Source organism: Podarcis tiliguerta (assembly GCF_965153285.1).
Source record: "Podarcis tiliguerta genome assembly, chromosome: 2".
NCBI lineage: Eukaryota > Metazoa > Chordata > Lepidosauria > Squamata > Lacertidae > Podarcis > Podarcis tiliguerta.
Genome location: NC_139535.1, coordinates 48,111,069 through 48,130,611, shown reverse-complemented (window position 1 = coordinate 48,130,611; position 19,543 = coordinate 48,111,069). Strand labels below are relative to the sequence as shown.

The following is a 19,543-nucleotide window of genomic DNA, read 5'->3' as shown; positions in this document are numbered from 1 at the left end:
AAAGGAAGTAGTCATTTACTTTTCTGGTAATCTATGAAGTTGCCTAAGAGAAATGTAAATGTTTTTGTCTATTGATATGGGCTTGATAGATAGAAAGCTAATCTAAGCCCCCAGAATATAATCCCTGTATTACTTCATTAGCAAATAACTTGGAAACATATGAAAATAGTAGTGTATAGTCATTTAATAATTTGTTCATACAGTTAAAATGAGGCAAATCTGCAAGATGTTGTTGACAGTCCCATTCATTGTGATGAGTACAGATTTAAATGTAATTTGGTGAGAATAATAGTTTAATGAAAGATACTGAGCAACAATGTGTGCAGTTCTGGGACAGCCAGAAAAAGCAAATTCTATGTTAATTTTCCTGGTGTATGTACGGATGGTTGATCTAAATGGAATAGATGAGTCCTGCAATTTTTTCATATTTTCATTTTATCAGGTCAAAAGCCCTTTAGTTGCTTAGGCTGGAATACTGTTTCAGTTAAGCCTAAAAACCTTAAATCAGGCATAGGCAAACTCGGCCCTCCAGATGTTTTGGGACTACAACTCCCATCATCACTGACCACTGGTCCTGTTAGCTGGGGATGATGTGAGTTGTAGTCCCAAAACATCTAGAGGGCTGAGTTTGCCTGTGCCTGCCTTAAACAACCTACTACCTTCTGGAAAATAAAGCTATATATGAAAAAGGCAAAAAGTCCAAAGCAGTACCAAAACCTTGCTTTAGAACAAATACTGATGCAAATCAGGGTGCAATGAATATTAATGAAACCGCAAAAATTCCAAGCAACTACCCCATTTTTGAGTGACTTCCCCCTGTCCTTTCAGCCTCTCATGCTCCATTCCCCTGACTCTCTATGAGACTGTGGGGGGAAATAAGGACAAGAAACCCTACTTCCATTTAGTAATGGAATGGTAAATTTTCTTTCAAAGGATTCAAACTTAAAAATTAATTTCCTCTGGTTTTAGCATCTTTAAAATGCTACTCTTCAGCAAAATACTACCCAGTCTTTAAAGGCATTTTAATAGGTTTAAGTCTACAGGTTCCAGTCCTATGTGCACCCAGATAAATCAAAATAATAACGTTTTGGGGGAAATGGGCCTTAACACTTGCATGGTAGCTGTGAAGGTTTTTTTGTGTGTAGCTTTGCACCCACACTTTCTTACTATTCAGAATTCTTAATTCAGCTTTGAAATGTGACAGTTTCCTGGTGGCTAATGGGTAGTAACAGTTGCCCCCTAGTGGCCAACATTAGCAGACCCAGAAATGGCATTTCATAATGTTATCTGCATGTGCTGCTGTGACTCCTTTCTGTCTTCCTCTGATTTTCTGCATTTAACTTTTTTGCAGCCTTAAAAGTTTGTTTGCTGGCTTATAAATTGCAAATATTGTATTTTTAATGTCACCAGGGTTGCCTCTGCTAACATACTGTATTGCAGTCTTTTATTATGAAGCAGCGTTAAATTACAACTATTGTCACTATCATCCCTGCAGCATTTCCAAGTTGTAATAATTCTGAGGGGAAATAGTTTGAGTGTCTCCTCTTAGAATATTAATTTTAAGAAAATGTAACGCTTGTTTATTTAGCTGAAGGGATCAGAACTGGAAATTACACTAGCCAAAGGTGCTGTGAATCATCGCATTGAGCCAGCATGTGCTTATGTCAATCTGAACATCTCTGTGAATGGGAAAGAGCAAGGTAGGAATTCCTTAAACTATTTCTGAAAGTTACTTGTCATTTGTCTTCTTTGAAACTGCTGCATCAAAAATCAAAAACTGCTTTTTAAAAAGGTTATGGCAAGGACCCAAAGGGTAGCTCACACAAAGGGTTTGCATATCCTTAATAAGACTTCTTCCTTTTGAAGGCTTGACCCCTGTGCCAGATCGCAAGCGGCTTTTGGAAGCTATTTCCATTTCTCATGTGCCTTGTTATGTGCAGTGGAGAGCAACTGTTCAAGAAAAATCAGTTTCAACCTCCTTTGGCTCCTTTGAATTAGTTTTACATATGTTTTAACCCTGACAATTTTCTTTTAAAAAAAATCGGTTTAAATATTTTTTAACAAAGTCAACCTTGAGAATTGTGTTTAGGTATCTTAACCATTTGAACCATTGTGCTTGGTTATTTAGTGTCAATTTTAAAGAATATAATTGAACTGATATAATTGAAATGAAGTTATAATTCCTGGATGAGATGAAAGAATTGTGCAATCCAAGTGACTTGCTTGGTAAATGTATTCACCCAGTAGGTGTGTATTCACAGCTCTCTGAGGGCCTCATGCCAAGAATAGGAGGCAACGATGGGTGCAGCAATGGATGTGATTTTTGCCTTTGTACAGCAACCTACATTCCAGTCAGGCAAAATCAATTGAGGGATGTATGGAGAAGAAACGGGAAGGGGAAATGGCCAGGGAGAGTCCCAAGAGCCACATTTGTTCCCCAGGCCTGCCCCCCCACCCCTTACATATAGGTGTAACAGTATTGACAACGAATTGATTAAACAAAATTGGTTTCTTACAATTGCTGCTTTGTGCTTCTCTTTCCAGCTGGTACGGTGTTGCTGGAAAATCCCAAAGGAGATAATACATTAGACTTCGCTAAACTTGTTAACACCATTTCATGCATTTTTGGTCTTGAAAATTCAAAGTTAGCGGTTTTCAATGGAAAAACAGGTGGGTAGTGTGGTTAAGTATGATGAGGGCTCATGTGCAAGCAGCACACACTTCTCACGGTCTCTGTGTGTTTGCATGTTTTGGGGAAATTATTATTACTGCAGTTTTATAGCACAGGTGACACTTGCTTTAAAATTAAAATCTCCTTGGAAGTATGCCTAGTCTTGGACCTGTGTTTTACTTTACTTTTTGACAAGAAGTTTATACACTGTTGAACTGGTTATAAACAACTCCAGAATTATATTTTAAAAAATCCTCCTGAAGGCTGCTTCTGTGGTAAATTTGCTCAATTTCAGATGGAATGTTCAGGAGAGTGCTTTTTGACTCCTTATTTGGCTACTTAAACCCAGAAGAACAAGTTGTGATAGCATTTCAAACTCTGATATAGTCATAACGTATGCGGTTTACATTCTAAAGCTGTCATAAAGCCATTTCTCTGCTGTTGCCACTTTGAAGTGTTTTGTCATACGGAGGTTTGAAGATCTCCAGAGTTGTATATACAGAACAATTTTGTTAAAATACACTTTAGGTTTTAACTTGTTCCTCTCTTAAACAGGTAGACAATAATTTTGACACATAAAACTTCGCAGCGACAAGAAACAGAACATGACTGATGCAATAAAAAGTAACAAAAGGAACTGAGTAAAAATCTCACACTATGTTCATACTGTGTTGCCTGGCCATTGTTACCCCTTTAAAGTATTTTTTTTTAAAAGAAACTGCTGATCCTGTAGCAACACATGGAAAGCACATAGACCCTATGGAGGTTTCCTGAACCCCCTTGTTGCTGGTGTCCTAGCTGTCAACTTTTTCTTCTTTTTAAAAAAAAGAATTTAAGAGAAATTGAATACGCCATAGCAAACAGTTTCACACTAGTACTTTACTTAAAGGCTTTCATGCACATTTCAGAAACATATTTTTGAGTATACTTTGCATAGCACATGAGTAGTGTCACACTTTACAGAAGTTTTATACTGCTCACACATAGTTATCTCATCGGTTTTGTTTGGTAGCTTTTACCATGGATATTAAGAAGAAGGTGAAATAGCAGTTAGGGGTGAGCCTGAGTGAGGGGAGCTATTAACAAAATCTTTCTCCACTGTAAAAAGTGCTTTCCTTCTCAGTGACGTATGTAGGTGGCTGCTTCTTGGTAAACCCTTTGTATTCTGATTGTGGTGGTAGAAATACTCCATTGTGAGCTTGTTCTCACAAGTCCAATTGGCTGCCGCTTTCTCACCCTTCAAATTGGCCTTCTTCCTAGCAACGGTAATGATGCAGCCAATCAGATTTGTCTATGTGATGACAGCCAAAGCTAACTCACAGTGAAAGCAGTGCCTAGTTGTGTTTTGGGAGAGATCTATTGATTTTGCAAAAAACTGCCCAATATCTCCTTACTATATAAAACTAAATTGTGGTCTACACCAGATGTTGGCAGTTTTAGCTTATACATATGCATTGTAAATATAGGGTTTAGGAAACAGGACAGATAATAGAATGATTCCACATTTTTTTCTGCTTTGTGTTTAATATCCTAATGTTGTAAACAGAGAAAGCTATATATGAAAAAGACGAAACGGTCAGGTAACAGGAAAGCACTTTTCTTTTTTTAAACTGTTAATTAAAGTGATTTCTTGTTTGCCCGAATCATCTTGAGCTGTATTGTTCTCTCTGCTGTGTCAAGATGCATGGTGCCATTATCTTTGGAGTAAAAAACAAACCTGCACAAAGAGCAATGTGCTCATCAAGCCACATGAGCACAAAGCAATACAGCTGAATCTGCTGTATCATCACTTAGTGATGAGGGTCAGTGGGAAGGTTTATCTCTGGTCTACTCAGCATTTTGAACCAAATGTTCAGCTATGGCATCTTTACTGAATATTGAGCTCATATTCCAAATTATGTATCCGCTTATGTGGTCTTGCTTGGCAGACAAAGAGAGGCAGACTAATTTGCATGTCTTAGAATGTGATTTTTCCAAATATAAAAGTATGGACAAATCAATTTTGCTCCACATAATTCCACACAGCTATAGAAATATTTTTTGTAATTAATGCACTTGCTTTAAAATGCAGCTCTGTAAGATTCTGTAACATCTCTTAATTTATATTTATTCAAATAAGTTGAAGATCTATTCAACTGATTTGAACTTAAAATTATTCTGGCTGTATTGTCACTCATATATGTGTGTGTGTGCATATGTATATATATTAACAAGTTAATTTCAGAGTGTTTGGAAGACTTGTGATTTATGTTCACAGAGGATGGCACTAATTCATTGATACACCTTCTCCAAAATGTCATATCAGGCATGAGAGGGCAAAAGGTGTGGGAATTGCTTTTTGAGTGGTGTGTATTGACAGATCCCCACTCCAATTTATGGCACGTTCACATAATGTGTAGATTATCTGAGTTGTATAAATCCTAATATGGCATTTCTTGCAATTCATTGATTGATAATGATTGGGTGTGCCATCCTTATTTGCAGGTAAATTTATTCAAGCACTGGACTTTTAGTCTGATGCTGTCAGAATTTCTGCCTTCTGCAGATGAAAAAAATCAAATAAATCCTTTTGTGCAATACTTCTTAATGCAATAAATGCATTAATAAATGTCTTCTCCATTGTTAGCAGTCTTCGTTGTCCTTCTAAACAGCACACTTTTTAAAAAAAAATCAAAAGGGGCAAAATAAGCAAGAAGGCTCTGTTAGAGACTCCTTTGGGAGGAAGGGTGGAAGATAACTTTAATAAATAATAAACTTTAAAAAAATGGTTTCTAGAAGGATTTTAGGACAGCATGCATGGGGTCCCCCCTCCCAGAATCTTGCATGGTAGGTTAGGCTGGACAGTAATGATAGACTTACATGGAAATCTTACGTTTTGTTTTAACTCACCTGAACAATTTGGTGTCCTCAGTAAACCCAACTGCCTCACTGCTCACCCCTATTTCTAGATAATTCATAAGCATTTCTGAAAGCACAGGTCCTAATATGGATCTTTGGAAAACTTCACTTTCTATACCCTCCATTAAAAGAACTGTCCATTTATTCCTACCCTCTGCTTCCTCTTCCTTGTCCTATGGATCAGTAGCTCTTCTCCCATAACTTCCGAACTTACTCAGGAGTCTTGGGCGCAGTACTTTATCAAAAGCTTTTTGAAAGTCTTAAGTGCACGGTGTCAACTGGATCACCTCTAGCTATATGCTTGTTGACCCTCTCACTAAGATTTTAGAATTCTTTCGAACAAGACTTCTCCTTGCAGAAATAGGAGGCAACACTGAGAGTCTTGACACCCTGGTAACATAAGAATGGCCCAGACTTTGCAATGTAGGACGTCCCGATCCAGGCACATCAATCCAGTCCAAAGATGCTTTCTAATCTTTATTCTCTTTATGCCATATACATTTGGGGTGGCAAAACTGTGGCTTTGCGGATGATTCTAGACTAGAAGTCTCATCATCCCTGATCATTGGCTACGCTGGCTGAGGCTGACATGAGGTGGAGGTCAACAGCACCTAATGTCTACTGCACTATAAGTATTCCCAGCAAGTGAATACAAATAATCAGACAAAAATGTTTCCAGTTTAAGGAGGAGTATCTGTGAACTCCATACACACTGCCCAGGCTTGCGCCCTGGAGAGGTCACTTTGGTGCTGCTAACACAGCAAAACAAGACAGGAGGTAGCTGTTACAAGTTAGTGGTATCTGCAGCCACAGCAGGCGCTGTGATTCTTCAGCAGTTTGACTTCACCCCCGGAGGTGCACTCCATTGTCTCTCAAAACAGATGGATGCCAACAATCTGTGAACTGCATCTGAAAGCAAATTTACTGTAAGCAGCTGACCAGTATCAGGTGATAACTGGGAGAGTTGTTGCTTGTTGGTTTGCTTATAGCAGCTGGATTTTTCTTTTCAGAACTGAAAAACCAAACAGACTTGCTGAGTCTCAGTGGAAAGATGCTTCATGTAACTGCGGGGTCAGTGCCAGCCTTGAACAGTCTTGATGGCTTCCTCTGTCAGTATATCAATTTACAACTAGTGAATGCAAAACCACAAGGTAATTATACTGATCATATGATACGAGATCAAATTATTTATTGCAACTTAAATCTGGGGCCCCGTTTGAAATCTAGCTAAAGGCATGGCTGCTTCCTATTTCCAGTTGCTGTGGTTACATGTGACCCCCCCGTCACACAATTAAACAGGCACAAGTCATGCTCTTTCTGCCTCTCCCCAAACAGTAATACTGTTAAGGTTTTGACATGCTGGAGTTTCTTTTGAGGGAGGTAAGGTAAAGAACTGAAGTGATATTGCGGGGAAAGGCAACAGTAAGTTGTAGCCTGGGGTTTTCATAGGACATAAGAAGACAAAACGAAATTATCTCTAGAGCTGAAAATAGAATTAACAAGACCAGCTCAAGGATATATACTGGAGAGCAGCTGTTCTGGATGTGTGCGAAACAGAGGCATTTACTCAACAATCCCATTGCATGTACTCACAAACTTCTCATGTCTTGAGCAAGTTCAGTTATCACCTTGATCTTGTCCTCACAAATTCTGTAGATGTTGTACATTTATGCTAGACAAATTGTATTGCCATATCATTGTAGTTTTAATATAAAAGCATTGCAAAATCCTTTCTTAACACTAGGCAGCCAACTTCCAGCCTTGCTCAGGGTGTGAATTATGAATGATAGTGCATCCCCATACAATCCCATGTGTTTAATGGGGCTTACTCCTGGGTAAGTGCACATGGGATTACAGCCTGAGGCTGGCATCAGATTTCTAGGAGGGTGTAGGAGAAATGCATACCTGTGGGATGTAAGGGAAATTTTTGTTTCTTTTTCGCTGCTGAGAATCATCACAACTTGTTTCCTGCAGAGTGTCTGAATGGATTGGTGGGAACTCTTCTAATGGAAAACCCAGTTGGTCAGAATGGACTCACATATCAAGGGCTTCTACATGAAACGGGGAAAGTGTTTGGACTCAGAAGCAGGCGGCTAAAATTGTTCCTGGATGAAGCGCTGACAGAAGGTAAGCAGAGTCTCATACTGCTCTTAGTGTTTCTTGGTTTTTTTTTAATAAAAAGATCCTAGATACTTTAGAACCAAAAAAAAATCCCAGCATGGTAGAGAGAAGGCTCAACTACAACCTTTTCCCATTATGTAAATGTCCAATGTGCACAGAAAGATTTTGTGCAGAGGAGCAGTCAGTCATGTCAGCCCCTGCTAGTGTTTCAAACAGTCCTGTCTTCACACATCTTTTACGTACACTGGCCTAGTTCTCATCGGGGTGATAAATCAATCTGTTAAGGCAGAGGTTTTCAGCCTTTTTGAGTGCATGCCGCCTTTGATCAACTACAGTCTTTTCTGCAGCTCTCCTGTGGGATACCTGGTAAAACTTGTGTTGTTTCATCATTCCCTGCAATCCTAACCATGCCTGCTTGTAAGTAAGCCCTACTGAATTCCTGCCCCCAGCAAAGTACGGGGCTGGGGTTGGATCAAGTCACTTGTGGCCAAAGCAAGAAGTGACAAGTTCTTACCTATTAACCTGCCCACTGGTATCTCACCATTAAATGAAGTATTTAACAGAATCCCAGTTTGGGAAACTAGAACCTTAAAGCAGAGTTGCCGCCACAACAGCTGTTAAGACCAAGCACCAGCAGCGAAGTTTAGAATTCTTCTTTAGCCTATGGGAAGTGTGTCTTACAGATGTTCACAGCTGCCCATTTGCAGCCCAAACCTATGTGGGTTTATAAAAATTAAGTCCCACTCAGCCCAACCAGACTTACTGCCTAGATAGTTATGAATACATCATTTAGATTGGCAGCGTCCTCCCCCACTTCCCCCACCAGCCCTTACAAACTGGGGTTCCAGGTGACCTGTCTCTCTCTCATGACAAGTGAAGGTTTGCTGAACTTCAGTGTCCCAACTGCAGGAGTGTGCCACTTGTTTGGGTCCTTCCCCACCCCCTAACACCTTTCCCTTAGTGCCAGTATTAGAAATAAGTAGGAACCCCGCAAGGTCTCCCTGCCTGGGAATTCAGAGCTATTTCTCTGCATGGTTCATTTCACCCTGCCCTGTGCCATCATGTTTTCTCCCCTTTCACCACGGTTCCATCACTGCCCCATGAGGACTGGTCCTGATTCCAAGCTAGAGCCGCCCCAGAAAGTCAACATATAACCCTGAGTTCAAGGAGGGAGCCTGGCTTGCTGTGGCCACTGCAAACCAATCAGCGCAAGCCATGCTAGTTTGACTTGACCAATCCAGTTACTGATTCTTGCTTCCTCAAGTAAGTTCTGCCCCGCAGCTGGTATAATCAACCACTTACCCCTTCTTCTTTTGCACATGGCATGTAGAGAGCAAGGGGGCAGAACAAGGTGTGGCTCTGCAGGGAAGAGTGTGAAATGACAAGCCTTTTGACCAGTAAATGACCAGTGCAGTTGCATGGTAGGTGGAACCAACTAAGTAACAGCAGTGTCAACCAATTGGAAAGAAGAATAGTTTCCCTCCCATAAGGTTCCCCATTCCCCGTTGCTACCTGTGGCTTCCCCCACAACACCCATGATCATCATTCAAGGTGCCACAGATTGCCACAGTGCATCGCTTGAAAACCACTGTGTTAAGGGGAAAGTGCTGGGTTGTCAGGATCCCGCGATCGACCAGTAGATCACGATCGACCTGTTGGACATCCGTGATCTACATAATTACAAACAAAGTAGTCATAAAAATAAATAAAACACATTAAAAACTACATAACCAACCTGAACAATTTACACATGAAAATAAAAATAGTTATTATCACTTAATATCAGTAACAACAGCAAAAACTTGAAACAAAACTTTCCCCCAAATACCCCAGTCCTTGCTGGGCAGCAGCCACAGCAGCAGTCCTTATGAGGCCTCTGTCCTAATCAAAACAAAATTAAGATCTGAAAATACAACAGGTGCCCCAGGCTCCCTTAGTGGTATCGTGGAGACTGTTTTCTCAAATGAAGTGGTTACTGTATGCTTATTTAAACACGGAAAAGCATCTGAAATTGAGACATTTTATCTCATTAAACTTAAAGCATTTGAGAAAGGCATAAAACAAAACACAGCAACTTGTGTAAATGGAAAATGAGGCAGTACTTGAAATCTTGATGACCTGAGAAAACGTGAGAGGAATTGAATATTGCATTTTAATGCTAGAACAAAGTTGATTTTCATCTTCTGTCAGTGTTGCAGGGCAGAAAAAAGTTATTACAGTAAATGTTCCATGAAGATTGTCTGGCAATTATCTCAGTAAAATGACTGACTTGGTAAAATAACTGACAAACACTATGATGTATAGTAATTAGATATTGTCCACTTGAAATATGTGTATATCTCATTCAAGAAAATATCCTATTCTTTTTTTATTCTACTACTACTTGAGGAACTTTTGCTACAGTTAAGCATGTCAGTTAATCCAATCAGGAACATGACGTGAACTTTTTAAAAGTGTGCCGTACATTTAGTAACAAGCACTTTAAAAAGTAAAATGCATTTGTCTTAACAGTAAGAGCTATTGATTTATCATATTGATGAGTGTGTGGATATTAAAATCTAGCATTAAATTGGCAGCGGTTATTTTGAGAATGCTGCCAGTGATCTTGTTTGCATGATGTGGGAAGCCAGACTGTGGCTTGGTTTTGTTCTTTGCTGCAGCTCATTGTTAGGGAGGTGAGCCATGAACCTGGGTTTGGACTACATGCTAAGCCAAACCTTGGAGTAAAAAAGGCAGTGGGGAGGGGAAGCAAAGCAGTTGCAAGCTTGTCTCCAGGAATCTGCATATTCATGCCATCGTTTGGTTTGCAAACCAGGCCAGTGTTAGACATAACCTTTTATTTATTTCATTTACTTGAAGTCTCATGAAAAACATTTTGTAATGAACCGTGATGTAGTCCTCAGAACCTCATGGAGGTGTCTAGGGGAGAGGTGTCTTGGCTTCAAGCAGGGTTTATGGATAAAATGAAATGGCAGAGCATTTTGAGTGATCCTTCACAATGATGGCACAGATGGATGTTGGTAACAATAATAACAGCCATAGATTTAACTCTGGTAACTGCTGCTTGCCCCTACTTCAGCTGTCAAGCTGGAAGAAGAGATTACTTCCCCATTTTCTGATATATAAGGTATGGTACTCTGCAGTCACAGAGAACCTGAGGCAGGGATGAGGTGTTGTCTTGCTCTATGTCAAGCAGCATGAATCTTGCTGCCTCTGTCATTTCAGTTCCTGGCACAAACTAAGAGAGAAAGAAAGACTGTTGACACATCATGATGTATATGCGTGATCTGGGATTCTACTTTGTTAAATGTGCAAGAGCTTCTGAATGTGCAAGAGGTTATGGGGTGGAGTCAATAAGTGCAGTCTTGACCCGCTCTGTCTTCACTGTACAGATGATGTTTGTTTGAACAGAGCATGTCATTTTGCTCCAGGCACCGAAGGAGGTTGGACCAGGGAGTGAAATTCCTGCTGTTTGTGCCTTTCTCCAAGGCCCAGCGTGAAATGAGGCTTACCCCATCTCATCCCCTATGTTCTTTGCATATATTAGAAAATTCAAGGGACTTTGGTGCTAATTATAGCCAGTCTTTCATAGCATCATGTCTTTAGCATTTTTTCATAGCATCAGCAGTTTTGTTAACAGTTTGAGGTTTGACAGGAGATTTACAACAATTGCAGCATCGTAGTTAATGAAAACAGCATATCTCTTGAAATTTGCATTGCAAAATAGATTGGGGGGGGGAATGAGTTGGGTGTGAAATTCAGGCTCTTATCACAACTACATGGTTCCACTAATTTTATTTTTTATTTTCCCCCAGTTTGTTCAGAGGCATAAATTGTCCAGTTCAGCTGAGAGGCAATGGCGCCTTATCTATCCTGACATAAGATTTGTTGTAAATTGATAAATATCTGCATACCAAATGAGTGAGATACGGACTTCTATAGGTGGAGAGGAGGGTGTGAGACAGCAAACATTTATCAGCTCGGGAATTTAAATGCTAATGGTATTCATGTGGCAGTCTGGTTGTATGAATCTTCTATTACAGCCAGGTGGTGATTTCTAATCCTCTGAACATGATACTCCAGAGGCAGGTTTAAAAGATGATAAATCTTATCTGACACAAACTGTACACCACACTCTCATTTCTGGTATGAGGCTAGCAAATTAATTTTTTTAAAACAGTGAGACTGCAGAAATAACAAAAAGAAAGTGGCTCCACTTGTTTCTAGGGCCCAAAAGAGAGAGAGGGTTCTTCAACCTGTTGGTCTAGTGCTGAGAAGGTCCAGGTTCTGACTTGTGGCCCTTATGAAGGCATGAACTCATGAAAAGGGATGAATGGAAGCTTGCCCCATACCTGCTAACAACATTAACATCTGTAGGAAGCTCTGGTGGTGCTGGAGGACTAGGTTTTCCTGTCTGTGACATGCAAGTTGAATCTATATGCTGTGTTGGACCTAATATGCTCTTCACCACAGATATCTTTCTGTGCTGCTGTTATGATAACAGGAGAAGCCGAGTGATGTAATTTATCTGTTTATAGATGCTGTGTCTACCCAGGGTGACAGAACTCATTAAAGCATGCTGAAACCAATGTCAGGATGGCCAGCTTTGCTTTATGAAGCAATTGTGCACATATTGCAATGGGAATCATTTGCGGCTATGATTTGTTTGCTGCAGGCTTATCTTGCGTCCTGGCATATTGCTAACTACACTCTTTAAATAAGTAAATTCAGAGGCAGTTTTTATGCTTTTACCTTCTGTGTATTTCAGTTCATTTTCTATCAGTTTCACCTGGACTGTTCTTTAGGGCTGGGCTATATCAGTTTTTCAACATCGCAGTGTATCACCAAGCCAAACATCACAGTTTGGTGATATATTGCAGGGTTGAAAAAACAAGCTGCATTGGCCTCAGCCCACCCCCACCCCCAACTGCCCCTGCCCCCCAGTTGAGCGAGCCCCATGCCTCTCTGGCTCCCGGGTCAGGTATCGGGGCTCATTCAGCTAGGGGAGCGGGAGCAGTTTAAAGAAGCCAAGGGAGGACTAAGCTGTATCAGCCCTGCAATACAGCTTGCTCCTCCCTCTGCGGTATGAGGGGTAGAGCAATGGCAGTCTCACCTGGCAATATATCACAGGCAAAACAGCTGCTGCTCCTGAGTACCTCTGCTACCAGCAGCCTGATGTTGCAAGCGGTGCTGGTAGCAGAGGGACTTAGGAGTGGTGGTGGTTTCACCTGCAATATACCACCAGGTGAAGCTGCCATCACATTCTCTCAAAACATCACCTAGGCCTACTGTTATTTGAGTTACCACCTGAATTATTTCCATAACACACATTGAAAAACATTAAAAGTATAATATTTGAGCTAACAAGTGATATATTTGAAGTGGCATATTCTTTAGCTTTTTAAGAGGATTCCTAGTTTTGTTTTTTGGACTGCAAAATGGAGATGAGCTTTAGCTTATAGATCTCTTGTTTAATTTTTCAGTTAAATGAGCAGCCTACTGCAAAATTTAGGTTGGGTCTTAAGCACACTGAGGTGCAACTCTACAGCTAGCCAAAGGCCAGATGAGGCTCCACAGGCAGTGCTGTGAGTGCCACAGCTGCCATGAGGACTGGCAACGTTGCCATGGAAAGTAACCACATCAGCCAGCCCATTCACTCCACATAATCCCTTCTATTCAGAGGTTACCAATGAGGGAAGCAGACTCAATGTTTCTGCTCATATGCCATTAAAGTGACACATATATCAGGCCTATAACTGATCCAGGTGGATGCACCTGTTCGCTGTCTGGGTTTACCAGTACATCTATCTTGTAGATTCCTGGTGACGCTTTCAGAGTAGCTTGATGTCAATGTTAAGATAAAAAGGACTTGCTGTGACCCAGGCATGTGTCTCTGACACCAGAGTAGAATTGGAAAGGTAGGGAACATTACTGTAAAAACTGTTAAGGTACACATAGGAGTCCTCACTTTGATTTTGATTGACACCTAACATATAAATTGTAACTCTTGTTCTAGAGGATTGCAAATCTAATTCCATATTTTTCTTTGATATGAACTTCGATATGATAAAGCTTCATTAAGAAAATAACTGTTACTTTGTTGTAATACAAAAACCTGATTTTTTTTAATGTATGTTATATGAGATGGATTGTTTTTATGCGCTGTGTATGTTGCGACCCAGCCTGGCACCATTGGGTCATGAATGGTAGGATGCAAAATTTAAAAATAACGTTCAATGTTCTCTTTTCTTTCAGAGATTACAAGGAATACCTCCATGAAAACTTTAAATACGAAGACGGTGTATGTTCATGCTGCACCAACAACAGCTGAATGTTGAACAGTTTGGACTTTTTCATGGAGAAATCTGATTAGCAATTGGGATAGAATCCCCAAAGTGTTTAGGGTGATTTGAACAACAGGAGCGCTACATGGAATGTGTTTCTATCAGTGCATGTGTAATATGCTGCTTTAGGTTAAAATACAGTGATTTTTCATTATGTTACGAGATATTTAAAAGCTATGCAGAGTAATACCCAGTCTCAAATACTCAGAAGGATCTATGCAGTGGCCTGAAAGAAATTGAGATGAGTACCTCAGTATTGCTGTTCTGTCTGTTCTTTATAGAGAGGCTATCTTCAGTTTTTCAAATGTTTCTGTTTCTGCAATATTCATACTATGCTATGTTGGCTTGAACCCTAATTAAATAAGAGTAACCTGATGTATTTTCACCAATGCTGACACGCTATTCATGAAGTATGTATTGACACACATTCTCTAATATCCATGATTTTGAACAATAAATTGCTTTATCTAGATGGCTGCATTACATGATTTAATGGTTAACTAAAGAAACACTCTGCTTGTCTTAAAGAGGAGTGTTGGAGGGCCACAGATACCAAGACTGTAGCTAGGTAAATATTGTTTGGTTGGTTTTGTTTTGTTTTTTGCTAAGTAGGTTTGATAGAATTTAGTGTGCTTTGCTTTTGCTGATTTTAAAAAAATGCTTTCACTTTGTGAATATTTCTTGGTTCTGAAGATGGAGTAAAAAAAAAAAAATCAATTTGATTGGCATCCTGAATTCAGAGTCAGGGGGTTGGTGGTGGAATGACCATGCATGGTCAGAAGGAAAAGAGGGAGCGGACTCTGAGGAGGAGGTGCCAGAAGCTGAAGAGACAACAGGGTTTAGTGAGTAGGAAGAGGCTGGGGCAGAGAGCAGTCCAGGCTCAGAAGCAGAAGAGGAGGGGACCCAAGAGGCAGCTATGAGGCAGGCTGCTAAAGAAGCCAGGGAAGTTTTCCCTCCTGCTGTGACCAGCTCTCCTCCCCGCTGGTCTCCCATTACATGCAGAGAAATGGAGAGGGTGGAGCAATGAGATTCAAGGTGCCAGAGACTGTTGGGGAAGGAACCAGGGGAGGAGCCTTAAGGAGCAGTGGAAAAGCAAGGACCTCCAGTCCTTACACGTGCCTCATTGGGGGCAAGACCTATTGGGAAGAGTTGTGATCACTAGGCCTGCACTGTTTTGGCTGCTTTGAATAAAGAATTCACTAACATTGGTGTCTTTTTTATTGCTGATCTACTCCTGGCTCTGGCTCCTTACAGATCGCCCTGCTGGGTGTTGCAGCAGACTGGTGGGATGCGGCAGCTATGGTTGGAAAAGGACACAGGGGGTCTGCAGTCTTGTCTGCTAACCCAGTGAGTCAGATGGGCTGCAGCTGTGGATAGGAGTGGAGGCAGGTGGGGAGAATTTAAAGGATAAGGAGAGCTGCGGGTGGGGAAAACAGACAGCCAACAAGCAACACAGGGAGAGAAGCAACAAACTTGCCCTAGCCCTCTTTCCCCTCAAGCTAGTATGTTTCTTGGGTGGAGCATTGTCTGTCCAGTGTCCACTCCTGCAGATCAGCCTAGCCCAAAGGCTTTCAAGAGGAGGCTGGCAGCAACAAACAGGAAGGCCGCTTCAGCAGGACAACAAATGGAAGGTATGTTTGTTGCTTATTTAGCCACAGAGGCCAACTACTCTCCTGTTATGCAGTCTGTTTACCTTCTTGTAAGGAGCTGCAGCTCCAGACCGAGTGCAGTAGAAGCCCAGGTTGTTTGACTTACCCATTTGGGACCACAACTGGGAGAAAGCGTAGCTGAAGCCTGCAGAGAAGGCTCTTTATTTTCAGGGATGATGATGTGGAGATATACAGTGGTGCCTCGCAAGACGAAAAGAATCCGATCCGTGAGTCTCTTCGTCTAGCGGTTTTTTCGTCTTGGGGAGCAAAAAAAACCCCCCAGGAATCGCAAGACATTTTCGTCTTGCGAAGCAAGCCCATAGCAAATTCGTCCCGCAAAGCACCTCCAAAACGTAAAACCCTTTCGTCTAGCGGGTTTTCCGTCTTGCGAGGCATTCGTCTTGCGGGGCACCACTGTACTTAACTTAGATAAACTCTGGTGATGGGGCTCTTCCACAAGCAGCCAAATTGTGGCCTTTTTAAGGCAAATATTGGACGAAATTAATTTTGTCATTGAAGATGGATCACTAGTTTGGAAAAATTGTTGTCAATAAAAGGATCATGGAACAATTTGCAAATATCCGAACACTTTGAGAATTTAGCATGCAACTTCTCTAATATAAATAAGTATGTCAACAGTGGTCTGCTTTTCTGTGACACTAAAACTTGGATTAATGGCAAACTTATTTTGCTGTAATGACCAGGATTTTCACTTTTTGAAATACATCAAATCTACATGACTGCACTGCTGTTTTATTAACTTTGCGATTTAATAAACCCGTGAACATGAAACTGATAAGGTGTGGGACACATTTTAACATTTTTTTTAAAAAATATTACACACTATTTTTAATTTTTTTTATTAAAAAAGCTCCATTACACGTGCTATTCGGATGAGGCAGAACTGTTGTACATGAGGCAGAACTGTTGTACATTGAATATGGCTTCAAAGTAATGCTGGCTTGGAATTACCAGGGTTACCAGCGGCAAAAGATAATCCGTTACAAAACCCTTTACTGACTCAAAGTACATATGATGCTGCTACTTGCCAAAAATAGACTTTACCCTGCAGAACAGAATACCTTAAATGGAGCAAATCCTTCAAATTACATCCAGTATAAAATACATCCAAAGCTGGCTCCCTAGATTTTTACCCGAGATAAGTAGCTGGTATGCTCTTCAATGAAAAATAAACCCCCAAACATCTGTTTAATTTTATTCTCTGTGTCCACTAGTTTTTTTATTATTATTCTGATGGCTTCAGTGAGAAGCACAATGTTAATGCTATATGAAACATTAATTTACTCTGAGAGCAATATCCTTTCTGAATTTTGACATGTTGGAGGACAGGCTAGGATAGAAAGAACCTGATGATGCTGAACAGTCCCTTGCAGGTTAGATTCTGGGTGTTATACTATAAATAGTGGTAGCATATAGGAGACCTGAAGTGGGGCCTCTACCCTTCCAGAGATGGGAGCAAGGAATGGGGATGTGTTCAAAGAAATGTGAGTGCTGTTAGCACTGTTCTTTTAACATTGCAATACCAACAGTGTCTGTGGTCCTGTATACAAAATGTGAGCCACTTGGGGCCACCTCAAACATGGGAACCTGCTGCTTATTTTCCTCTCAATCTATATAAATACATTGGTTACGATCATGCAGAGAAAACTCACACATGTTCCCAGTGACTAGGAAAAGTCCCTTCCAAAGGCTGCTGGAAGTTATATTTTTTAAAATGTGGAATCACCCACCAGAGGGTTTTTCTTTTGTCCCAGAATACCCAAGTGTAACCTGCATAGCATCTATGGGAGGAGATTCAGAAAATTGGACCCATAATAAGTGATAATATAAGTAATAATAATAATCCGCTCCTGGCAGATATGGGCTATACATCTGAGCCATGGGGGACTATGACTCCCCTAAAGACCCCTGTTTTGTGGGCATTAAAAACAAAAATGGCAGATTCTTACTTAGTGGATTTTGCAGTTAATGTGATGCTTGCAAGCCACCTTGAAGATCTTATGGGTGAAAGGCAAGATTAATTCTTTTAGATAAATACTGGAAGTTTGCTGACTTCTGCACCAGGTCCAGAACTGATGACTATAGATCTGTGGTGGCTTGCAGAGAGTGTTTGTTGCTGCTGGTATTTTACACTCATGTTCAGAGACTTAAATTTGATGGCCCACTTGTGAGGAAAGATGAGTAGGATGCTAGAAGATCTCTCCCACCCTTCTGTCATAAATGCTTCACTTTAGTGGGGATGGGGGCAGGGCTGTAGCTAGGGTGTGGTGAGGTGGGCCCTCCGCCGGGGCGCAGGCAAGGAGGGGGCGCAAAATCGGCTAAAAATATGTACATAAATATGTCTATATATAAAAATATTGATTATTGCCTCATAAGAAAAGGGTTTAAATAGAGGATGAATTGAGTGGGTGGAGGGGGGGTTGGAGGAGAGGCGGAAAGAAGAGCTAATTTGTCCGTGACTAGGGGGTGCAATCTGGATGGTTCTGCCAGGGGCTCAAGATCACCTAGCTACCGCTCTGGGTGGGGGGATAGTGTGTGTGCATATATTCTGACTTGCTACAACCTTTTAAATGTCACCTGTTTCCTTATTCCATGCAGTGAATTTTGTATTCATATTATATATGTATGGGAGGCAAATGTTCCAACCTTCAGATGGAGCTGGAAGGTGCTTCTCCTCTCATTTCAGTTGCTATGCTAATTGAGAGCAATGCCTAGGCTGAGAGGCTCTCATTTCAAGTGACAGCGCTGCACAAGGGCTCATCTTTCAAGGAAGCCAAAGGCTGTCTTTCTTGTCAAGAAGCATCTTCTGCTAGCAATCTGAAAGAGGCTCCGTGGGTTAAGCTAAACTCGCCCCATAGTTCTCAGGTACAAACAGCTACAAAAGGAAACCTTTTAAGAAGCCATTCTGCTTGGGTCTGGGGCTGCTATGCTGAAAGATGCAACAAAGGAACCAGCTACTCCTCTTTGTGCTGCTTTTTAGTTGCTAGTCATCCAAAGAAATGCCTTTTCTTCTCATGTGTCACACAAGTGCAGGGCACAACCACTTACCTGGGTTTCTCAATTAACATTTTACAAAGCAAGGGTAAAAATATTAACACGGATAAGTGTTGCAAGTCGACTGTTGCAAGGTTCAGCTGCTTCTGGGTCTGAAAGTAATGTAGACCATTTCTTTCCACTCAGATGAGAGCTTATCCATTTCAAACCTCTGTGTTATCATGAAACTTATAAGAGGGAGAGGGGCTCATTAAGAACCAGTGCAATGACATTTTGCTAGACCAAATAGCTCATCCTATATAATATAGAACAGCAGACTCATGGTGTGGACCATTACATAGCCAAAATAGCACCACCCATGTACAAAAGAGATGTATCAACAAGCCTAGGAGAACCCCAGGATATAGGGAAATGTTTTTCAAAGGTGGGTGGCTTTGGGAGAAGCCATGTCTGTTTAAAGTGGTATCATAGCACTTTAAATGTATGGTGTGAATGTGGTCTAAGTAAGGACATTTGTTTCCAGTCCAAATTCATTCTCCCATATATACTGTTGTGGTTAGAGATCTCAGAGAAGACTCTACCTATACAGACAAATCAAGATCTCATAGCAAATGAAACTGATCTGCAGAAAACACAACTTGAAAAAAGAGACAATGCACTTATTTTTGTAAATCAAGAAATCTTTAATAATTTTTTTTTTTGAAAAAAGATTTCAACTTAAAATGTAAAAGCTACTTTGAACTGGCATTTCTCAAAAGTTGCATTCTTATAGCTACATTAGAAGAAATACTAATAAATTACGTTAGACATTTTTATTTATTTCCCCATTTTTAGGTTTTCTTCCC

The 19,543-nt window shown here is 40.7% G+C and overlaps 1 protein-coding gene across 5 annotated transcripts in view; it reads left to right on the top strand.

Annotated features, from left to right (window-relative positions):
- The window catches only part of IARS1 (isoleucyl-tRNA synthetase 1), a 102,985-nt gene extending 88,479 nt beyond the window's left edge, over positions 1 to 14,506 (top strand). For all 5 annotated transcript variants that reach the window (XM_083429080.1, XM_083429079.1, XM_083429078.1 and 2 more), the window contains 5 exons: positions 1,589 to 1,700; positions 2,545 to 2,670; positions 6,580 to 6,720; positions 7,544 to 7,696; positions 13,946 to 14,506. In XM_083429080.1, the coding sequence (XP_083285206.1) occupies positions 1,589 to 1,700; positions 2,545 to 2,670; positions 6,580 to 6,720; positions 7,544 to 7,696; positions 13,946 to 14,028 (615 nt within the window). In that variant the 3' untranslated portion in view covers positions 14,029 to 14,506. The remainder of the gene's footprint in view (positions 1 to 1,588; positions 1,701 to 2,544; positions 2,671 to 6,579; positions 6,721 to 7,543; positions 7,697 to 13,945) is intronic.
- The last annotated feature ends 5,037 nt before the right edge of the window (positions 14,507 to 19,543 follow it).